We start from the raw sequence: 23,906 nt of genomic DNA, 5'->3' as shown, positions 1-23,906 counted from the left end.
TTCTTATGTAACTAAATATTATTTTCAGAATATGTGGGACCTTAGCTTGTTTGGTTTGGGATTTAGAAGTTCCATGTTCCAGAATGATATAGGGAACAGAAGGCACGGTTGTATGGCAGCAACTTTAACACCAATGTAACAAAGATTGTTGTAAGTGATACGGATCTGCAGGGATGCAGATGAATCAAGTAATTTCTTTTAAAGAAACTAAACAAGCCGTTTAAAGTGTGCTCTATCATAAACCCAGCTTTTAAAATTATGTAGTTAAAAAAAATCCAAATTGACAGAACCTCTTTAACATCCTTCAAAACATACCTACCACCCTCCACACAGTTGCTCTTATTTCCACCCTCTCTCTCTGACACTACTAATGCCTTGACTCATTTTCCTCTAAGCTCTATGTCATTCTTGTTATTCTGTAAAAGAAAAAAAATTCACCAAATGTCAAAGTTCACAAATGTGTTTTATTAGTATTGCACTTGTGAATATTACACACAGCTCCCTTCTGACTGGTGGCCAAAGACACAGGCCCACCTTTGTAAGCGTACAGATCTATTGTACAGAGTATAAATATGTAACTATATTGCAGAAGTTGTATCTTTCCAGCAAAAGCACTTATAAACACTAGCAATTAATGTAGGGATACAGCTTGCATTAAGCTTTCAGATTTCAGTAGTTATGGGCTAGTATTGACTCTTCTTAACGAGTGACTTTCTTTCTGGGCTCTAATTTTGACCATGAGTCTGATCTGCTTTAAAGTTGGCTTCCTTAGCTACTTCTTGAATGTGTTGATATTAATTTTTAAATTTAAAATTAAACAACACATGAAAAAGAATAGGAAGAAGATCAGGCTCAATCTCAATGTCTAATGTGCAGTTTAGTTTTTTTTAAATGAAGTAACAATTTCAGGGCCCTCCTTAGAGATGCTGAGAAACCAATGGGAGTTGAAGGCGTTCAGCACCTTGTAGGACTGGCCTGAAGAATCCTTCATAGCATATTTGTTGATGAAGGTGCAGTGAACTTCTGATGCAAGATTTAAACAGGCAGCACAGGAAAAAGGATCTAGAAGGAATCATAGAATGGGGAGGGCAATTCAGCCATAGACTATAATGTAAATGAACAATTTCACTGGGAATTGTAACACTCCATTTATTAAACAAGTAGTGTCAGTGACACAGTATAGAGCAGCACATGGTCAGTGGAGAATGGCACTCAGCCCGTTTGGTTTCCTCCTAGTGGAGCCATAGACTGTAGCAGTTCTGTTTCCTATAAAAACTGGATTTAAAATTGCAGGTATTATCAGATCTACAGACTAAACAAATCTATTCCGTTAATGGTATTTCTTGTGGTATCAAGGTGTGTCCTAGTGGTGTGGATGCAGAACAGCACAGCTTTGCTCAGCAATTCTTTCCCCACCCCATAAAAGAGAGACCCGCCCATACCACAAACCACCAGTGAAATGTATTTGTAATAGAAACTGCCCAGCCCTTTGGAATGCTAACTCTGAAATTCTTTACTGTTGCACCATCCCAATGTTCTAAGAAAGACCTTTTGCCCCAAGCACCTTGTTGAGAGGCAGTAATTATATGGTTATAAAAAAATACATCAGTTGACATAGCATTCCCACTAAAATATCAGATAGCAGCAAGATCAAGATGGGAAAATGTGCTGCCAGAGAGATAACACAAGGACAAAGGTGAGAAGTGTAAATACTCTAGAGAGAACAGGTGCGGTTCTGAGACACAGAGTTACGAGTGGCATTCATCCAGCACTGGACTCTCAGAAGCCAGAGGCTGAGGGCAAGGAGCAGTAGAAAACTAACCTAGTCTTGTTTTGGCAAAAGTTGGATGTAAACGTAACAACATAGTAACTAGCAAATTCTCAGCTGCTTGTTGTAATAAAAGCACAATTATTCTTCTATTAAGAAACAAACCAAGCAGCAATAGGATATAGCTGGATGGACTGTTCTGCTGTGTCCAGTGGCCAAGCTTTTCAAGGCTGATTTGCAGATTTCTGAAGATCAACCCCTTTAAAAGGGTCTCACGTTGGGCACCCAAAAGCACTGTTCACTCTGAAAATCTTGGCCAATACTTCTTTGTGTGTATATGTTCACATGCATTGATGGGCCTGGGGACTGACAGCGTCAGACCTGATAAAGCATGGGCTGCCGTAACACAAGCAACCCTCACTGTGCTTCAACCATGATCTCCATGGTGCATTTCTTTGGGTAGTGGGTCATTCAGTCCCCATGACCTATCAGTCTTCTCTTCTGAGAATGTCAATGAGGTGCTGTGATGGGGAAACTCTGCCTCTAGAAATGACCTGATATCAACAAACTAATTTCACATCCCAGCATCTTGTCTGAGAAAGAGAAGTAACAGTGTGAAGAGGGGATAGAGAAAGCAAAGAGGAAAGACTAAGAAGAAGAAAAAAGCAGAGGGGAAGGAAAAAGCAAATCTAGAAAGATGGAGGAAATTCATCTGAGCACAAAGAAAGGCTCATCCATGGCAGACAAGAATCACTGCTGCAAGCAGAGCTAATTCATGCACCATGAAGTGCAGAGGCAAGAGGGAAGAACTGAATCCGCCCAAGGTACCTGAAGCATATTCTCATGGAATCTCTTTCTCTTTGTGCCTTTATTTCATTTTGAATCAGTCCCAAGGCCTTCCCATAGCACCCTGCTAGGGTGTTTCCACTGGTCTTCTTTGCTTTTAACCCATCTATTCTGCAGGCTTCTGCTTCAAATAAGTTATTGTATGGATCTCTTGTTCCTGTAGTTATCAAATAATCACTACATGGATCTTAGCCCAGCCCATTCTGCCTTGTCCATTAGGGGATTTCTTTCTGACTCGCAAAGGAAAGCTGCCACCATCAGATCACAAGGGTCCTAGTTTGAGTCTCAGCTGTGTTAATGTGCAGCACACACACACACACACACACACACACAGTCTAGCCAGCAGGTGGGGGCATTTTCTGTTATTGTTAAATATTGGCTCTTCCACTCATGGAAAAGGTGTATCTGGAAAGTCTGGGCCACATTTCTTCCGTATAGGGAAAACCCTAACGAGCATGAAGGATACTACAGGAGTTCCTACTGAGGAGTTTTCTACCAATTATTTTGGGGCACAGACGGGAAAGCGGAAGGACTAGGCTGTTACTCTAGGTTAGCTCCCTCATGTTACCTGCAGAGGGAAGGAGCATATATAAAATGACCTGAAACAGGACAGGGCAAAGCAAGGCCCGTCTTTCTGCCATGGAAGCATAACTCCCCCAAAAGCAGCCTGCAAGGGGTGGGTATTATAGATGCACAGTGGGATTTGCTACTGGTTCAACCAGTATTAGTTCTGGAGCAGATGTGCCCTTGGAGATCCAGAGAAGCTGCTGTCTGGTTCCTCCCTGTCCGCTCCCCCAGAATCCAAAAGAGACCAAAAGACAGGAGCTCCATGTTTAGAAAGCCACAGGTGTGCTGCTCTCCCCTCAGTCCAGGTTTGGCTTTAATGTGGCATACTGGCTAATATCTGCATAAGGAAGCAGAGAGGATTGGGCAGCCTTATGAAACTCATTTTCTGGAACCAGAATAATGCTGAGGGGAGGAATATTCTGCACAAACCTGACAATCTGACCACTTCAGTAATCTAACTGCTGTCTTCACTGTGGCTCTGCATTCTGAAACTGCTGTCTTCAGCTAAATGCGGAGGGTGAATAACCTCACAAAGTGCACAGGGAGTTTCCAGTAAAGAGCCCTGCACCTATGGAACAGCCAAAACTGAAAGTGAAGAGCAGATTAACACAATCTCAGATTTGATTTAGGGTGAAAGTCTGGTCCCACTGAAGTCAATGGCAAAGCTCCTGTTGGCAGCAGTGGGGCTCGGGTTACACTCAGAGGCTCTTAGTGGAGTCCAGGTCTATGGAATACTTCCATTGCTGAACTGGAGTACAGCTCTGGCTGGAATCTGTATAAACACCAAAGGGATGGTGAACATGCCAGAAGACAATGCACAGGATACATTCCTATACAGACAACACAGAAAACAGGCTGAAATGATGGGACCTGGGTTAAGCCCAGTTATTTCTCCTAAATCCTTTGAGCCAGTGCATCTGACACACTTCTGGAAATGTCTGAGAGTTGGCCAGTCAAATTTGCCTGACACTGTTATTTTTGAGAATTTTTTTTCAGGGGCAGATATGACATCAGCAAAGATACAGATGCCCACTGGTTCAGAATGAGGCCTCAGAACACCTCTGTTTACATTTTTCTGACCAAACCTGTTGGATCTCCTGTTCATACTTCTATGTTAAAGGTTGGCGTCTTAGTTAACACATCAGTACCAATGTACGCTGCAATATGAGAGGAGTAACCCACCATCCTTACAGAGAGGTTTGTCTGCTATAAGCAACTACACTTCTGTCTCCAAATGGTTAGCAACTACCACTCAAGAGGACGATACTGGAGATGACAGTAACACGTTTCTGTTTTTTCAGTCTACATTTGGCAGCACTGTGTGTGCCATCTGCTCCAGCATTCCTCCTCTCACTAGGTGGGTCTTTCACATATCGACACAGGAGAGAAACATATTTTTTTCAAAACAGGACATTATCAAACCATGGAAGCTGGCAGAGGGACTGCAGAGGAGCTGTAGCTTCTGGAACTACTTTTAACTAGTTTTTGAAACTGGCTAGATTTCAATATTGATGTAATTTCTTTAAAGTGACTATAAAATTGAGTTTGCAAAATTCCCACACCTGTACCAAAACAATAATTACTTATAGTGCATCTCTGCCCCAAAGCCTCTGGGAACCTCTAGTGGGAGTGGTTGGGTCATTACAAAACCTAAACTTAATTTCCCCAATACTAATTTTTCCCTACTGTTACTCACACCTTCTTGTCAAGTGTCTGTAATGGGCCACTCTCTTACCACTTCAAAATTTATTTCTCCTCCTTTGATATCCTGCTGTTAATTGATTTATCTCGTTAGACTGACCTCACACTTGATAAAGCAACCCCCATCCTTTCATGTATTTATACCTGCTCCTGTATTTTCGTTCCCTGCATCTGATGAAGTGGGTTCTAACCCATGAAAAGCTTATGCCCAAATAAATTTGTTAGTCTCTAAGGTCCCACAAGGACTCCTCGTTATTTTTATTAATTTTTAGAATCCTTGTGGACCCCCACCTTCTGCACTCATAGTCCCAGAGTGGGGAATTAGCCTTGACATGGTTGCAGTCGTGGGATCATTTTGAACCAGAGGCACAGACCTCAGGATTTTAAAAGGACACATTTTTCCTTTTGGCAGCCTGCAAAGCCAGGGAGTTTTTTTCCTCTTTTCTTTGCTGCCTGAGGGGGAACAAGCATGCAAAGGGTTCAGCCTGCAAAGCCAGGGAGTCCAACAAGCAGTTTATTTTTTTTCTAGCTTTGTGGCAATGAAATAGCTAGGCTAGAGTAGACAGCCCTGTGCATGAGGTTGCAGTCAGGCACTGAATCCCTACAGCAACCAGTCTTCCCAAAGTGGCACGCCACAGAGAAGACAGACCCAGATCAAGCCCAGACATCCAGCTCCATGAAAGAAATGCAGGGAGGGGATGGGGGACTGGAGTTTTCCCCAGAGGGAATGGTCAGCCCTCCCCAACTCAAGATCCAGGTGCCAAGATGGAGGGATGCCCTTAACCCAGACTGAGTTCTAACTATGGAAGACGGGAATTTCTTCCTACAGATGAAGCACTTGGAGGTGGAAATGGAGGCGAAGTGCTTAGAAGCGGAGACAGTGCTGAAGCACTTAGAGCTGGAAAGGGCTAAGCTGGGTCAGCCAAGTAGCCTTAATAGTCCTCCTCCAGGTACCGCTCCCCATTCCAAGAAATTCCCCAGATGCAAGGTAGGCGATGATACAGAGGCCTTAGAAAATTTTGAAAGGGCCTGCCTTGGGTACAACATCCCTACAGACCAGTATATGGTGGAGCTAAGGCCACAAGTCAGTGGACCCTTAGCAGAGGTGGCAGCTGAAATGCCTAAAAAACACATGAATGAGTACAAACTTTTTAAACACAAGGCCAGAATTAGGATGGGGCTAACCCCCGAGCATGCCCATCGGCGGTTCAGAGCCCTAAGGTGGAAACCAGATAGGGCATTTTCCCGATACGCCTATCACATTGTAAAAAATTGGGATGCCTGGATATCAGGAGCAAGTGTTAAGTCTCAGGAAGATCTCCTAATGCAAATGGAGCAGTTCTTAGAGGGTGTTCCTGAGGAAATAGAAAGGTACATCCTAGATGGGAAGCACAAAACTGTAATCGAGGTGGGGGAGATCGGAACCAAATGGGTGGAGGTGGCAGAGAAGAAGATAGCTAGTAGCAGTTGGTGGGGGTACCAGAAGGGGCAACCCAAGACGACACCCACCATCGGAATGAGCCCAAGGCCCCATCTCACAAGCAGAAGTCCTCCACACAGCCAGGGAGACCCCAGATGTCCTATGGTCCTACCACCCCACCCACCTCGCCCCAGCCACACTCAGCTGGGCAATGGTTTAAATGTAACGAGCTGGGGCATATGAAGGCCTATTGCCCCAAGAGCACTAGCCGACTGCAACTCATCACCCCGGGGTCCCACCAAGAGCCTTCAGGCCTAGATGTCTCGCAAATACCCCCAGACCGAAGGGAAACTGAGTGTGGGCGGGAGGAAGATTACAGCGTGGAGAGAAACTGGAGCACACGTCAGCTAGCCACCAATCCCTGGTGGACCCCAAATTCATCAACCCAGAGGCCCAAGTGACAGTGCAACCCTTTAAGGCCAACTCTTACCTTGCCTACAGACAAGGGCTGGTCAGGAAAGCGGACCTTTGCAGTCTATGATGATTATCCCATTCCCATGCTGCTGGGAGAAAAAACTTAACCAACCATGTGAGGCTAACAAAAAGGGTACGGATGGTCACCCGCAGCCAGGCTAAACAGGCCTCCACACCTAAAAGCCTCCTAAAAGGACCTAGTCTGTGTCCCCTGATACTATAGGCCTGGGGACCCAGCCAGAGTTGGTAGAACCAGACCCCAGACCAGAGTCTATAGCAGAGGTTGTAGATCCAGTTTGTGGGACCCAGCCAGAGCCAGTCCAAGGATCAGAACTGGCGGAGCAGTCAGCACCAGAGTCCGTGCTTGCAACCCCACCAGAGTCAGGGGAACCAGCACCAGAGGGCACTACAGAGCTTGCACCTGCAGCAGCAGCTAAACTGGTGCAAGAGGCTCAACTGGAGCCTCAAATACCACCTAGTGCACCAGCAGAGAATGGTTCACAGTCGACAGAGACACCCCCATCACCTGCATCGCTTCCAGTGGGACTAAGCCCAAGTCCACAACCCAGCAAGGAACTAGTGTCTCCAGCATCAAGGGAGCAGTTCCAGGCAGAGCAGGTGTACTGTAGGAAATCTCCTGTACGATGGCTGTATTGAGATATGGAAGTAGACATCTTGTAGGTTGAGAGCTGGAAATCAATCTCCTTGCTCTAGAGCTGGAATAATGGTGGTTAGCATCACTATCTTGAATGTCTGTGCCTTCCAGTATTTGTTTAATGCCCTTATAACTAGAATGGGCCTCCAACCTCCCTTCGCCTTGAGGATCAGGAAATAATGAGAGTAAAACCCCTTGCTCCTGAATTGCACTGAGACTGGTTCTGTGGCCCCTAGGCATAACAAATTATATATTTCCTGATGACGTAGGTTCTCGAGAGAAAGGGTTTCTCAGAACTGAAGGGGGATGGGGAAGGAGGGTTGGAATGGGGGCAGGACATGAATTGAATGGTGTAACTCTTTGAAATAATCTCCAGGACCCATCTGTCAGAGGTGATATTCTCCCAACTGCTGTGAAAAAGGGCCAGGCAATTTCTGAAGGGGCGTGACAGGTGTGTAGATGGCAGCTGATGTTGCAAGATATAATTGTTCAGGCCCCCAACCAGCCTGTCAAAAGTGCTTAAGAAGGCGGATTGAGAGGCAGTCACGGATTGGGGTGCGAAATGTTTCTGTTTTTGAGCCCTCGTCCTCTTACGCTGCAGGTCCTAACAGTGCTGAGATGGTGGGTATTGAGGAGGTTGTGACCTGTGCTGTGGCTGAGAGGTGTATCTTCTCTTCTGTCTCACAGTACAGATTCCTAGGGAGTGTGATGTGGCCTGGGAATCCTTCAGGATGTGGAGAGAAGAATCTGTCTTCTCCATGAAGAGTTTGGGCCCTTCAAACTGGAAGTCTTCTGCATCTCTTTGGGCAACCCAGAAAGGTGTAGCCAAGAAGCCTGCCTCAGTACCACTGTCATGGAGAGTGGGCAGGCCACTGTATTGGCTACATCCAGTGCTGTCTCTAGCACCAGTCTGGCTAATAAATGACCCTCTCTAAGAATGGTCTGGAACTGCTCATTTTGTGTCTCCAGTAAATGTTCCAGAAACGCATTTAGTTTCCCATAATTAATAAAATTGTATTTGGCCATGAGAGTTTGGTAATTCGTGACTCTAAATGGTAATGTTGCCGACAGATATGCCATCCTGCCAAGCCCGATCATATGGGGTTGACTTGGCATGATGTTGCTTGCTTCGTGCATTAACCATGTCCACGATGATGGAGTTTTGTCGCACCTGGTACCAAAGATTTTTTCTGTGCTGCTCTTTTAGAGATGGTACGGTAATTGTCTGTCTCCAGGTGGTGCAGCCCATGTGGCAGAGAGCAGAGCTCACAGCAGAGGCCCCCTTCTGAGTACCATACTTCAGAGCTGCTGGTGCCGTTGGTACCGAGGTGGCTGCACCGGGGAACCCCTCTGGCTGGCCTGGCCAACGACTGGGAGCCCATGTTTTTCCAGTGCCGGCGCTGAGAAGGAAGTAAGAGGGGGGTTCTTGGTGCAGTGCTAGATAGCCTGGGGGGGTGGGGGGGGAGGAGAGAACACATGTGTGGGCTCAACGGACAGTGCTACCAAAAATCTCCGACTAAAGTCGCAGGGGCGCAGACACCTACAGCCGAGCACCCATAGGGACACTCCTCAAAGAAGAAATGATTGTCTCTCACCCTCTCTACAACATATATTTTTTCCTGCTTATTTTTCATCTTAGAAATTTCAGGAATGCCAAGTCTGCTCTTTCTTGGTTTTCCTGGAGATCTCAGAAACGTAGGTTGTGAGCTCTTAACCCTTAAATGAAGGAGCTTGCGTGCGGAATCTTTAACCACAATAAGAATACCTTACCCTCCCAATCTGCTTTCACTTGCCAGGTAAGCATAGTATCAACTTACCAGTTCTCCAGTGACCTAACGTGTCTTCAAGAAAAAACATAAGACCTGGATTTCTAGGGGGGAATTTTCAAACATGCTCAACACTGCTGCATATAACTTTCTTTACAGTTTCACTCCAATGTAAACAATCAGAACAAAATGTTAAGCAAGCAAGCAACAAAACATCTGGAAAAATCTTTCAGGCTATCTTGTATATCATAAAGAATTAAACGGGGGACAAACTCAATTTTTTTTCTCTTTTGGGCCACATTTAATACAGCACAGCACCACTACCAAAAGACTAACTAGCAGCTTTCACTTATACATGTTTTCTATTGCATTTTCAGGTTTACAAAGAAAAATGGTCCAATAAACCATAACTCTCTATTGATACTTTGAAAGTGTTTTGAGCTAAATTCTTTACTTGAAAAATAAATTTTCAAGTTTGGAACCAGCTGCCCTTTCTGACCACCTCAGCAGGCTGACTGCAATACAACAGACAGAGCAATGGCAGTCTGCGGACAGGCAGACATACATTAACCAGGCAGCTACCACAGTAGGAGTTAATATACAGGAAGTAAGTAATTTCACAAGGATTGAGATTTTGCAAACTGTTAACACAGGGCACTGTGGATAGCAGCAAGAACAGATTTCACTATATTTTATAGGATAATTGTAATATGGTTAATATTTTGCAAATCTGTGCAACAATACTATAAAACGAAATCATTTAATTAACCTGTGTTCCTGAGGGTCTTCCTTGCTTGATATCACATCACCCACACAGTATATATGTTGGGATGGCAAACTGAACCAGGAATTGGCAATAAAAGCACAGCTGGATATGGTGGGAATGTCCTCATGGCCTGCGCATGGGGGAAATCTCATAGATATTGATACAACTGAGAGAACTCCGTCAAAGCAATTTGCAGCTCTCATTTAAGCAACAATGAAAGATGATACTGTATGCATCTTACCTTTCAACATCATACTTTAGAGATTCTGATCTCAGACTGGGGCAACCAAGATCATAACAATCATTGTCTCAAACTTACACTCTGCTGCCTCTCCCTGTTTGTTGTATTCACCTATTGTCTCATCATATACTTAGACTGTAAGCTCTTCAGGGCAGGGACCATCTCCTCCTCCTATGTTTGTACAGTGCCTGGCACAATAGGGCTCTGATTGATGTCTGGGGCCTCTAGCTGCTCTCACAACACAAATAAATAAATAAATAAATGAACAAAAACAACAGTATAATATGGAGTGACTAATGATAACAGAAATACTCCTGATTTGTTCTACTGCAGTTGAAACTAGACTCTATTGCTATATTGCTTTCTTTCTTTCAACTAGCCCACACAGATAACAATCTGTCTCAGTCAAGACAACAGTGAGTTACTGTTTAAACCAGGGGTCTCCAAACTTTATGAGACGAGGGCCATATTAGATTTTTGAAGGGGCTTCGTGGGCCGAAGCAACTGTGAAAGAAATTAAATATATGCAAAATTGTTTAAAAAACAACACTACTCTACTGTGTCAGTGTTGTATTAAATTCTAAATCAGGTATAAAAGTTAATCGATGCAGGTACTGTAAGTTGGCTCCCCTTTTTGGGTCTGCTGTGCCCCCTGCCTGCTAGGCATGCCTGCTCTGCTGAAGAAAATGACAAAGGATTGAAAGTTTGGCTGTACTTTGGTAAGAGAAGCTCCAGGTTCCCATTGTTGGTTGGGACTGTTTGGTTCTATTAGTGCTGTAGTTAAAATTTAACCATTATGAAATTATCCATCTTTTTTACTCCATTTATTGGAGATATAATGAAGCATCTGGCTTGTATTTTTACTCTAAGGCAGGGGTCTGTGCCTGCTCAGCTGCAGGAACGACTCCCCCCTAAGTGGTCTCCCCTTCTGGGGGGACACTGGCTCCCAGCGGCACTCACCCCTCCCCACAGCTCAGACGTGAGCTGCTGCTGGCGGCGGCCCTCCCCCTGCCTGCTCGGCGTGCCTACTCAGCTGTTCGCCGCCTCTCCCCGTTGGTTGGGGGGCCGGACAAATGGAAGCCCCAGGCTGGATCCGGCCCATGGGCCGTAGTTTGGAGACCCCTGCTTTAAACCACTGTAAACTTAACATAATGTTCTTATTTCAAGCGTGCAATGCTAGAAATGAGATGGAAAATTTGTTTGGCAAATGAATAGCCAAATTGAAGCAGGGAGGAATATTCCTTACAAATAATGTATCACATAACCCTCCCAGGAACATACCGTAGATACAGGATTTGTTTGCAGTGGTTAGATTGTGCCCCAGCTCCACATGAGGAGGAGGAGGAGAGAAATGGAGCCACAAGTGGATCATGAGGCATGGTATTCCGTTCTTGCAAAGGAGGAAATCAAATTTCAACAGCACTCTGAGCACTGTGCATTTTCTTTAAAACAATATCACTCTGTCTATTTGTATCTGTGATGAGTGCACTTCAAGCTGACTGTGTTGTCCTTCCTTCCTTTCAAATGTTCCTGCGTGGAAGCTAACATGGTAGCAGAGCACTTGGTTAGTAATAACAAGCTCTATGAAGGTCAACTGGATACAAGCTGGTAAATAAAAAAAAAGGACTGAAATACAGGTAATGCCCCTTTAAAAGAAAAAAAAAGTACTATGGTATTCTACAGTAATGACCCAGAGTACTACCCCATACAGTAGGGACACTGTAGTGCTTTGGGATTTGGCTGTAGAATAACCTATGTATATATGTATGGGATGGTGTAAGAAATGGGGAAACAAGACAGTAGTTCAACACCTCCTTCATCATGACCTTGTTATTTTAACACTTTCTAAATCCATTCATAAAATCACAGGGTTTATCAAATCTAATGTATAAGTGCTGCATAAATACAAATATTGATACTTTACCTTGTACATTATATATTATATAAATCCTACTTTACTTTAAAAAAATCTCCAGATCATGTCTTTCCCTTTCTTTTTAATTTTCTTTAAAAGAGTGTGTGTGTATATATATTTATATTTGTTATCATAATGTCAAAATTTATATGAGTCCCATCTCTTCTGTTATGTTTTCTGCAGACAAGGTCTGAAATGATGTTAGGAAGAAAAAACAATGGCTTCCTCTTAAAAGCCTGGTTAATACAGGGTATTCAAAAGGAGATTGTTTTCTTTTTTCAGATTTCAACACTGATTTTTTAAAAAATTATAATAATCCTTCACAAACCAGGGTCCACAGATAGTATAGAGCAGCCTTTGTAAGCAAATCTACACAATCTGACATGCTTTTATGAGGCAGTAAGTACTTGTATCAAAATTCAACAGTGTTTCTACAGAATCATCCAACTTCGTGCAATGCAGAGATACGTTAATTTCAGTTCCAAGAATTCATAGTTCTTTTTCTGCAAATGGTCTCATCAAATCCCCAGGATTCATTTCACAAACCTGCTGTTCAATTGCTGATGCTGTTAACCACACAGTTGATTGAGATGTGCACACAATCTGGTGACATCATCACACGGAAGATCAAAAAATAGGAAAAATACCCTCCCTCCAATCTTTAAATAGTCTTTTTCTCTATCTGTATGTATATATATGTGCATGATTCATTTTGCCCAGTCTGATCATATAATGAACAAAATTTGTGCTGGTTAAGGGTCTTCTTCCATCAATGGAATTTCTAGGGGAAAAAAAAAAGAATTATTGGCTTTAGCTTGTAGACTGCATAGGTCAATTTATTTGCCTGCAGAGTGCCATCTCACACCTACCAGTTGATGATATCTGTCATACAAATAATGCATGATGAAAGGCTGTACTTGAGCAAAATATACAATATTATCCCCAGTCTAATCCCTCCTCAAGACCCACTTCTATTGTGATGCCTGGAATTAGCCAACTAAACCTCCATTCACTCCAAAACAAACAAGGAAAAACTCTCCAAGGAGTGGCTTTGTTGCCACTGTGTGATTTGGGGGTGAAGATTCCTCCCTCTTCCATTCCTGGAGAGCCAACCCCCCTTGCCACAACCCTGGCTAGGGCTTAGCCTGGTGGGGTAGGGGAGATGAGATCCTAAAAGTACTGAAGAATTTGTTTTGAAGAAAGCATAACGAATAACACGTATACTGAAAAAAATTCCTGCTTAATTCCTGCTCTGAAGCACAAGCACATGGATTGTATTTATTGACCATTACCTTTGACACACATCCCATGTAACATATCCAAGCAAAACTTACCATCTGCAATATCGATACTTGGGCTTGTGGATGCAGCCTCCCCAGTGGTGCTATTGATCACCTCAGTTCTATCTGAAATAGGATGCACGCACATTTGGCACACAGAAGATGAATATAAACTTTGGAGAAGTTCGGAGGAGCCTGATATGCTATCACAGCTCTCAAATTCAGCAGGTAATGTGTCTGTCTCTCCTGGGCCAGGATAAGCTGGAGGGTTCTGATCTTCTGCCTGGAAAGCATGCCCCTGGGCTGCAGAAGATGAGTATCCCGGTGCCAAGGCATTCAAACCACTGCTCACAGCTTCATCATAGGAAGGGAGCATGACAGGAACACCATCCACTACCACAAAGTCAGGGTCGCTGGTGGAACTCTCCTGGGCACCTCTACATCAAACAAAGACAGATCATCATGGAGTCTTTGAACCTTTCAATAGCATCTTGAAGCAACCGTTTCAAGATGTAATATTTTCTAATCGCATGAAATGGAGCTATACAAGGTCGTTAACATTCACGGGAATATCCGCTTCACAGATCTGCAGAAATCCGCTCAGACTGATAGGTGTGTGCAATTTGTTATGATGAGATAAACAAAGCCAGAACCGAGACATTGTTTAGAGAAGGAAAGGAAAACAGGTCTGAGGCAGCGATAAGGAGCATACTCTGTTGTCCCATGCAGAGTAAATACCAGGGATATAGAATCCTATAGAATCGGGGTGAATCAATAAGTGTGTAAATCCCTAAAGAGATCAGCACTGGACCTAAAGGGGTAGGGTACTTGCAGCACATGCAAAACTATACTGAGCTGATAATTGCTGGATGACGCAAGCTTTGGGGTTGAGATTTTGAGCTCGCTTTGCCCTCAGTTTGGAATGATGCACATTCCCCAAAACCCCCCGGCACTACTAAGAGGATATTTTCAAGCAAACCACTTTTTTCAGGCTATACAATTTTGGATCTGTTAATCTCAAAAATGTGAATTAGATTACAATGGAGTCCCACCAGGATCCCATGTGTTTTTAGGATATGGGAACATCTGAAAGAGGAAGACAGAAGCCTATTTCAGCAAGTCAGAGGAATACAGGCCAGGACACCTGCCACTGGAGCAGCCTCTTAAATCTAGAGGCTCTCTCACTTGCGTATGTATAATTCAGGTGAACTAGTCCATCACCTACACTGGAACAGGGACAGACTAGTTGACCTAATATATATTTCCCATCTCTCATTCCTATAGATGATGTAAAAAAGAAACACACAGAGAAAGACAGACAGATAAACATGTTGTCTAGCAGTCTAAGCACAGGCCTGGGCCCAGAAACCCTGAACTAAGGTATAACACTAACTCACTTATGTAGACCTGTCTAGTCACTTAACCCACTAACCTTTGTTTTCCCATTTGTAAAGGAAGGGTAATATTTACCTCCCTGTCTTTCAAGGAATAGCATGAGCATTAATAACAGGTAAGTGACGTCTGCACAGTGGTGAGTGAGAGAGAGAGAGAGAGAGAGTTAGTTAATGAACATCCTGGAGAGGTTTCAATGGAGACCTCTATGAAGTTTTAAAAAAATATTTCCATTGAGAAAAAACAGTGTTTTTGAAGTTTACGCTACTAAGCCCAATATATTTAAAAGGACCTACTCCCCAACTCCCAAAATGGACATATTAAAATATGTGGCTTCTACCTGTAAGTATATCCGATCAAAGACAATACTCTCAGTATCAGTTTAGCGATTATTATAATCGCACCCAAAGTGAATCTGACAAACTTTGCCTCTCCTCTTTGCCCTAGAAAAGGCCAGAACAGTACTATGGAATTCCAGGGGTCCCAACTCCATGGGTTGTCTAGCTATCCCCCCTCCCCCCACATTCCCTCTGTTATTTATTGTTCAACGCAAGAAAAGAAGATATTTGCAATGTCATTTTATTTCCTCTCCATTCAGTGAAATAACTAAATTAAAGCCCTCCATCTACAGTACCAACCTTGGAAGGAAATGAGTCTTAAATTTGGTCTGGAACATCCTGGCTAGAATAACCAACAGAAGTACCAGTAGAACGCTGGTAGCAGTAAATGCCACTATTTTCCATGTAGTCAGGAGGGTTTCCTGTGTATTTGGCCAGGTTTGCTCTGTAGCAAAAGGGCAATAAAATAGTTGCATTAGATTATTATTGTTGTTTCATATTTATATTGCAGTAATGCTCAGAGACCCCCAATCAGGATCAGGGCCGTAGGTTTTGTATAAATACAGAGACAAAATCCCTACTTTCAGGGTCTTCCATGCTATTTTTATTAATGTGTTTATAATCTGGATTTATTTACAAACAAAATAAAGAAGATCTAGCAGACATTTAATATGCACCTTTTAGCATTTGTGGAGCTAGCCGCTGAAAATTCAAGATCATAAAAGCTGAAAATAACTACATCTTACTAATGTTTCAAAATGAACCTGTAAAATTTAAAACATGACACAAATGTAGTTTGACAGGCAATGTCAGCCTGTGATTATACTGTTAAAATAAAGGTAAACTCCCTCAGAAGTTGCGATCTTAGTGCTATTTTTACCTGTTTTGGCACAGTATACTTGAGCTGAGGGAAACCATTCTCCTTTTTGGCAGGTGATGTATTTGTAGTCATTGGTAAGAGTATAACCAGGATCACAATAGAATTCAACGACAGTTCCATGGTTATAACGCTCACAAGGCCGCGGATGGCAAATATAATCTCCATGAATCACCATTGGAGGTAGTGGACAAACTTGGGCAAAAAGAAAAAAAGAGAGTCAACAACAGCAGCAACCATTACATACAGAGTATCTTCAGCTTATGGATTTGATACAACACTGTACACAGGACCAAATACTGTCCCCCTATATAACTGAACCCCAAACCATATTAAAGCTACTAGAAGCCTGAATTCTGACCATGAATGACCATTGTCACAAGTCTCTGGTGCAGTGTGGGGGAAGGAATGTGATGTCCATAGCTAGGTCAGAAAATGTGTATAAATGTGCAGGCCATACCTCAAGAACTCCTCCCCAGAACTCAGTGGCATTTATCATGATGATGTGGCCTAAGATGTGGTCTTTCTGTGGGACCCTTTTTTTTGGGGGGGCGGGGGTGGGAGGGGGTGATAAAAGTGAAAGGAGGCAAATCTTAATTACAGCAGAAACCTACCACTCTGTAATCCCCCTCTACCCTGAGGTTTTGTGCCAAACACCTTTACTAGGCAGCTGGAATTCAGTCCTAAGGTCCTGTTAATACATATAGCATTAACACTATGAAATAGTTAAAAACAATAATTCCATTCTTAAACAGTTTATGCTACGAAACCAGTTGTTGTAAAGTATACTGTAATAGATACAATACAGGTAATATTGCTAAAGCAGTTAAAGCCCCTAAAATATATTATTTTAAAGCCGGTGTCAGAGTCTGATGACTTTACTCGAGTCAAGTAGCACCTCACTTTGTGAGCAGCCCCTTTGATTTCAATCGGCCTGCTCAGGAAGTAAGGAATTAAATGCAACAGTGACAGAATCTGGCCCTGTATTAATAAAGCAGACTACAAAGGGCTATGCAAATAAGAAAGAATTGCAATATAAACATGCTTTAAAACAGATACTGAAAGAAAAAAATCACTTTGTTGGGTGGACGAATTAAATGAAGGAACATTTTTAGAAAATAGCAGTAGCTAAAGTGTTTGAATGCATTGCTTTTTTGTATAGCAGAGGAAGCCTCTTTACCAAAAAATGAGAAATAAGATTAGTTGACCACTGGTTTGGTTACTGTTTCTCAAAGTTGCTGTCGTGATTAATAAAATGACTACAATATTGAACTGAGCATTCTGAGAGCCCAAAGCGTCTGAATTAGCTAAAAGGGTCAGTTTATTTCCCTTCAGAGGAAATAACCAACAGGATCAGTGCCCCATGAACAGGCTGTTGTGTTAATTTCATGCATTTGCGATGCAGTAAAGACTCACTGCATAGATTTAAATAATGAAAATGCCATTTCTCTAAAACAGAATCTCCACTGAAATCACAATTCAGTTGCTTCTCTCTGTGAATCTTGTTACATGAATAATGGATTTAAACGCTTAAACAAAAGAAGAAAGAAAGCCCACAAAGAGACATTAAACGAAACTTCAAGAGCGGCTGATTACAATGCGCAGCACTGTCTACTCCCCATACCCTGAAGACAAGCTTTGTTTGCATTTTCGCTAGCAAGGCTTAATAATAATGTGAAACCCAGAACAAGTGATTCACACCAAAGGCAATACTTTGCATACTTTCCAAAGTGGACTAAACCTAGGGGAAGCAGGAATGTTTACTAGGAACTTCAGAAAAGGTCTGAAGAGCTCTCTCTTCTTCTGCCTAAAACAATTCTTCTAAGTGTGGCTCAAAGGAGGGACACCAAGATGGCAAGGGAAGATGCCTATTATCTATGTCATGGACAATCTCACTACACCAATCTATGAAAGCAACAATCCCAGTCCACTACCATGAGACATGGTATGTTTTATTACATACATTTATTGCCATCTTCCGATAGTCCCCTGCTATCTAAACTTCTTTACAGCTGGTTTCAAAGCAAGCTTTGCAAGCTGTAACAGGCTGCCAGAGATATGTCAATATAAAGCACTGCTCCAGCAATGTGCAAAATAAAAAGCTTCTCATCACAGGGATCAACTGCTTTGAGAAGAAAATTTCTAATCTAAAGTAATGACACCTGCTGCCTCTCCTGGTGCTCAGAATCCCCAGTCCATGACATTAGGGGCTGCATCAATCTTCTGAATGCAGGAGGCACAACACTGGCCTTCTAGCGTTCTGTGTTGGCCCAGTAACCAAGCATTTTTCAACAGCAAGATTAAAAAGAGTACATTGCTGGCTCAACTCAGCTATGATACTGTCACTGCCTGCTTATACTGGAGACCTATTTTATTAAATCCTGAAAACAGGAGCATTAATCTTAGTGTGTTCTATTTTCCTAATGATAAAATTGAAGCTGGTATCACATCCATTGTAAACATCCTCCACGTTTCAAGGGAAACTCATATTGCTGCTGCCCGAGAGCTTTTGTAAACAATCCTCTTTTTATCTTTGTGGAAAATGTGTCTTGGGTAATAAATGAAACGAAATGAACCTGTTTTAAACACTCTTGCCTGCCAATGGCTCTTTTTATTAAAATACTTATTATGGGCAACAGATGGGGAAAGAGTGGAGCAGAAAATGAGCAAGTTAAACTTAATTTAGGCGGTACTCTATTCTTATTTCAGTTACCCAAGAGAATAAGGGCTTTTTCCTCACTTCAGGCATGTCTCACTAATGAATTTTATGCTAATCCAGTCAAAAGAATCTTCAATGCTCTTCAAAATTTGCATAGAACACAGGCCTATGGTTATATTTAAGTCTGTAAAAAAGATATTGATACTTGTAATCCAGGGGTAATTAATTACTTTTGTCAAGGTCCAAATTTCTTGGTCAAGGTATAGTCAAGGTCCAGACTCCAGAGAAAAGAATATAAAAACAACAACAATGATAATAAGTAAATAGAAAGATTTTGTGGTCCGTTCAAAAGCATCCGGTGGTCTGGATTTGCCCACGGTCCACCTATTGACTACCCCTGGTGTAATCAATAACCTTCAGATTTATAAGAAGAAAAGGAGTACTTGTGGCACTTTAGAGACTAACCAATTTATTTGGGCATAAGCTTTCGTGAGCTACAGCTCACTTCATCGGATGCATTCAGTGGAAAATTTAAATTTAAATCTCCCCATTGTATTTTCCACTGAATGCATCCGATGAAGTGAGCTGTAGCTCACGAAACCTCATGCTCAAATAAATTGGTTAGTCTCTAAGGTGCCACAAGTACTCCTTTTCTTTTTGCGAATACAGACTAACACGGCTGCTACTCTGAAACCCTTCAGATTTATAAAGTCTTTATCAAATCAAAGCAAGCAAACTACTTTACAAGCAACCCCTTTCAATCAATTAGTTATGGAGTACGGAGCAGCCTGTCATACTCCCAGTTCTCTCCACAAGCCACCTTGTATAAAAAATAACTAAAAGCTTCATCCAAGTCAATGGAAAGATTCCCAGGAACTACAAATGTGCCTTAGAGCAGGCCCTAAAACAGCACGATTTTTAAGGATCTGACCATGGAAGCTGCTGAACACACTTGCCTCCCAATGAAGAGAGATCTGAATGCAGCAGGAGGCACCAGACACCTCACAGGATTGGGCCCTAAATTTCTGACACCTTAATTATAATTAAAACACTATGAAACTCTGCAGCTATTCAAATTCTGTTTCTTGTAGGCTCTCATGGGTGTTAGAAACTAGTACAGTATATCACACTGGTGTTCTACGGATTAAACAGACACTAACAGATCAAATATGGTCCCAAATTTAGGTTACCAAACGGAAGACAAATAGCAATGTTTCCATGAAACTAAAACGAAAAATTCCATTGCACATTAAAAAAAAAACACGAAAACAAACAAAAACCCGTTACCACTATGTTTGTAATCCACAGACTGAAGCCTTGGGACTAGTGTAGGAGAGATCCAACAAAATGAAATTGGCCATAAACTGATTACAACAAACAAAAGTGAAGCTGACAAGCCTTTTTCATGGTCCAAGCTCAGAGAAATGTGAAAAGAAAATAAAGAACATAGAGAGACAAGCAATTCCACTTCAAAACTTCTTTCAGCTTTACTAATCTATGACATTATTTGTTACATATGTGAAGAATCTATTTACATTATGACTTTTAAAATGTGACAGAACCCTTTTAATATCTGTAGATTCATTATTTTCAGCACTTCATAATGCTTTTTCAGACTTTATTTCAGTAATTACCCCCTATAACCTGGAGAATCTAAAATCACCTTCTTTTCTCAAAATGAGAGTTAAAAAGAGACAGTTTGAGTTCTTAACTCTTAACTTTAAAGCTTTTCAGTGGCATGTGTGTGATTCATGTCTTATCTTCTGCTGATTTTGAAATGTGTGACACTGGGAAGCCAAGATCAAATGAGTCGTGTTCCCCTATATTTTTCTGTTTCTTGAGAATGCAGGTGTTATGGGCAATGGCCACAGATTGTAGCAGGCTCATTATTAGGCTGGGTGTTTTGCAGCTGTGCATTCCAGATGAAAAGCAAAATGGTTAACCAGAAATAAACCACCCTTTCCTCCTGACAATAGAAACAAAAACTACGTCTGTCTAGCAAAACAAATCCCTCCTGGGATACTCAAGACTACAGTTGGTCAATGAAATTAAGGAAGCTCAGTGTGGTGTGATGGGCTTCTGCAAGTTTTCTTAATGACAGCAGGAGCTAAGGGCTCTAGTCTGAGATATGCTGAGTGCCCCCAACTCCCATTGATTTCAATGAGGGTGTTCAGCAACTCGTAGGAAGTACTTAAAGACCAGAGGCACGGACTTTCTGGTTTCCCTGGGGGGTGCTCAACCCCCGCTCCAGGCTCTGTCCCCACTCCACTCCTTCCCCCAAGACCCCACCCCTGCCCTGCCTCTTCCCACCCCTACTCCATCCCCACCCTACCCCTCCCCTGAGTGCGCCCCACCCTCACTCAAGCCTCTTCCTGCCCCCGCTCCTTCCCCTCCAGTGCCTCCTGCACGCCGCTGAGCATCATTGGTGGATGGGAGGCACTGGGGTGGGGGAGGAGCTGATCTGTGCGGCCCATTGGTGGGCAGAAGGTGCTGGGGGGAGAAGGAGGAGCTGATTGGCTAAGCAACCACTATTTTTTTCCCCTTGGTGCTCCAGCCCCAGAACACCCACGGGAGTTGGCATCTATGCTTGAGACTCATACACTGGCTCTGAGCAGAGCACCCCTTTAAGAAAGAGGGCAGAATATATCCCACTTTAAAGTGTACACCAAAACCATGCCTGCTCTCAACTGCGGAGTTTTCCTCAGGTGCCAGGTTCCCAAGCTTTGCTTATCAATGACAATCTTTCGTAGCTCAGTTCTGCAACCAAGCAATGCCAAAAATCTTCTATCGTTTTGTTTTTTTCAGGAACCTCGTCCCTTGAATACAGATGAAGGTACACCAAAATAATGAGTCACAATTTAATTGGTCCATACACGCTAATTAGTTTGCCCTTGTGTTTGAATGCCACTCTGTGTGTGGTGTCGCGGGAGGCTGTTGAACAATCGCTTCAACTGAGCAAAGGTCCTCAATTCTCAGCAAGGTTCCTATATGAGTGATACAAGCATCAGAAATCAGTCAAGACAGGCCAGAATTGTGTCCCTCTCCTTGTTCGTCTGACTCAGTTATTTTAGTTTATAACGTATCAAAGATGGATGTACATCCAAGCCGAACAACTAGAACCAAATTCATTTTCTGAAGCTCACTGTAAAATACCCAGGGCTAGATTCTGTGCTGCGTCTCCTGGGAGAGACAGTGCAGAAGGCCCAGGGAAAGGAGGCAAGGGTGGTTGCTCCACCTTATGGCAGCCTCTACAGATGCCCCTGGGCTGCTCTGCCATTCAGAATCCTCATAGCATTCTGCACCCCTCCCCCCCACCTCAGGGCCTTCCAAGGAGCAGCTGCAGCATGGGGCCACTTACAGCTTAGACCAGAGGGGGGCATGACCCTCCTGCCCAGCCCCTGAGCTCCTGGCCCCGGAGGCTAGCCCCCGGCCCCTCCCCTGCTGTTCCTCCTCCCCCGCAGCCTCAGCTCACTGCGCTGCCGGCGCAATGCTCTGGGCGGCAGGGCTGTGAGCTCTTGCCGGGCAGCGCAGCTGCAGAGCCGTGGCCTGACCTGGTGCTCTGAGCTGCGCGGTAGCGGGGCTGGCTCCAGCCGGGCGCCACGGCTGCCTGTCCTGGCGCTCTGGGCAGCCCGGCTGTAGCGCCGCCAGCCATTGGTGCTCCAAGCAGCACGGTAAGGGGGCAGGGAGCGGGGGTGGGGGGGTTGGATAGAGGGCAGGGGAGTTTGGGGTGGCGGTCAGGGCGTGGGGGTGTGGATAGGGGTCTGGGCGGTCAAAGGGCAGGGAACAGGGGGGTTGAATGGGAGCAGGAGTCCCTGGGGGGCAGTCAGGAAGGAGGGGGGGTGTTGGATGGTGTGGCGGGGTGCAGTCAGGGGCAGGGGTTCCGGGGGGGCAGTCAGGAATGAGAGGAGGGGTTGGATGGGGCAGGGGTTCCAGGGGGGCAGTCAGGAATGAGAGGAGGGGTTGGATGGGGCAATGGGGGGCAGTCAGGGGCGGGATGTCCGGGTGTGGTCGGGGGACAAGGAGGAGGGTCCAGGCCATGCCTGGCTGTTTGGGGAGGCACAGCCTCCCAGAACCGGCCCTCCATACAATTTCGGAAACCCGATGTGGCCCTCAGGCCAAAAAGTTTGCCCACCCCTGGCTTAGACGCTACAGAAGTTGATGGTATTCACTCAGAACAGCTTCCTACTCATTGTGGACAAGTGGATTTGCCCACAGGATGTTAACCTATTCCTATGTTTTTGGCATTGCTAACTTCAGGAGGGATTCTGGGCATTCACATAACTCCAAGTAACCTTAAATGGGGAAGCAAGAGAGATGTAGTGTTACGCTTTTTAAAGTTACAGACTGGAAGCTGACGTGTTACAATTAACAGAACACAACAATTTAGTTCCTTAAACTGCAGGGGTCAGAGTTTTGTGGGCATGATCACACAGTTATTTTTCATCCTGGATGGTATGCTTAGTCTTTGGGCTACTGCTAAATGGTAGGAAAATTATTCAAGCTTTGCCTTGACTTTCACACTCGAGACTGACAAAAAGAGCACTATTATCTGTTGATCCAGGGCATTTCAGAAGCCTATCTTCTGCCTTCGAATCAGAATCTGAATCAAATAATATGTTTTTCCTCTCGTTAGCAGCCTGGCTCCTGTGTCAGACTACCAGCTGCTTTTCTGTCTGTGCTAGGTTACCTTCTGAACATCCCTGTGCATGGCCTGATTTTTAATGTTTCATATGGGGCACATCATCAAAACGTAGGTGCTTTTAACAAAAATAGCATTTGTTCTAAATGTGCTGTGCATCCCTGCTTTTTTTTTTTTAAAGGTTGAAAAAGAATTAAGATCAGTCTTTATAATGAGGCCAGTGCAAGTAAAAGCTGCAGTGGGCAAAGAGCAGGGAAAGCACTTTTTCGCATTTCGCTTAGATAATAATGGAGATCTGAAACATCCTGGCATGCCTGCAAAGTGCATACCATCTGTGCACAAATCAGGAGAGAGAAGAACCTTTCCTGCCCTTCCTGTTTGTCATGCTCATACACACTGTGCCACACCAACAAGCTGGATACTTGAAATCCAGCCATCTGCATTTCTTCCCTTCCACGAGCAGTCTTAGTCTTCCCCAGTGTACGGGAAAGGCAACCAGACTTCACGTTAACTAAATTGATGTTAAGATGCTACTCTACTACTGTATTGTCAGCAAAACTCCTTCCCTCCCTATAATTAATGTGAAGCAGATGGCAACAGAA

The 23,906-nt window shown here is 43.6% G+C and overlaps 1 protein-coding gene across 4 annotated transcripts in view; it reads right to left on the bottom strand.

Annotated features, from left to right (window-relative positions):
* Positions 1 to 444: 444 nt before the first annotated feature.
* SUSD4 (sushi domain containing 4) overlaps positions 445 to 23,906 on the bottom strand; it is a 182,320-nt gene continuing 158,858 nt past the window's right edge. For all 4 annotated transcript variants that reach the window (XM_073338777.2, XM_073338775.2, XM_073338778.2 and 1 more), the window contains 4 exons: positions 16,010 to 16,201; positions 15,430 to 15,574; positions 13,454 to 13,836; positions 445 to 12,900 (listed from right to left, as the gene is read on the bottom strand). In XM_073338777.2, the coding sequence (XP_073194878.1) occupies positions 12,872 to 12,900; positions 13,454 to 13,836; positions 15,430 to 15,574; positions 16,010 to 16,201 (749 nt within the window). In that variant the 3' untranslated portion in view covers positions 445 to 12,871. The remainder of the gene's footprint in view (positions 12,901 to 13,453; positions 13,837 to 15,429; positions 15,575 to 16,009; positions 16,202 to 23,906) is intronic.

This window comes from Lepidochelys kempii, chromosome 3, assembly GCF_965140285.1.
Source record: "Lepidochelys kempii isolate rLepKem1 chromosome 3, rLepKem1.hap1, whole genome shotgun sequence".
In the NCBI taxonomy this organism is placed as follows: Eukaryota; Metazoa; Chordata; order Testudines; family Cheloniidae; genus Lepidochelys; species Lepidochelys kempii.
This window is presented reverse-complemented; position numbering and strand designations above follow the sequence as displayed.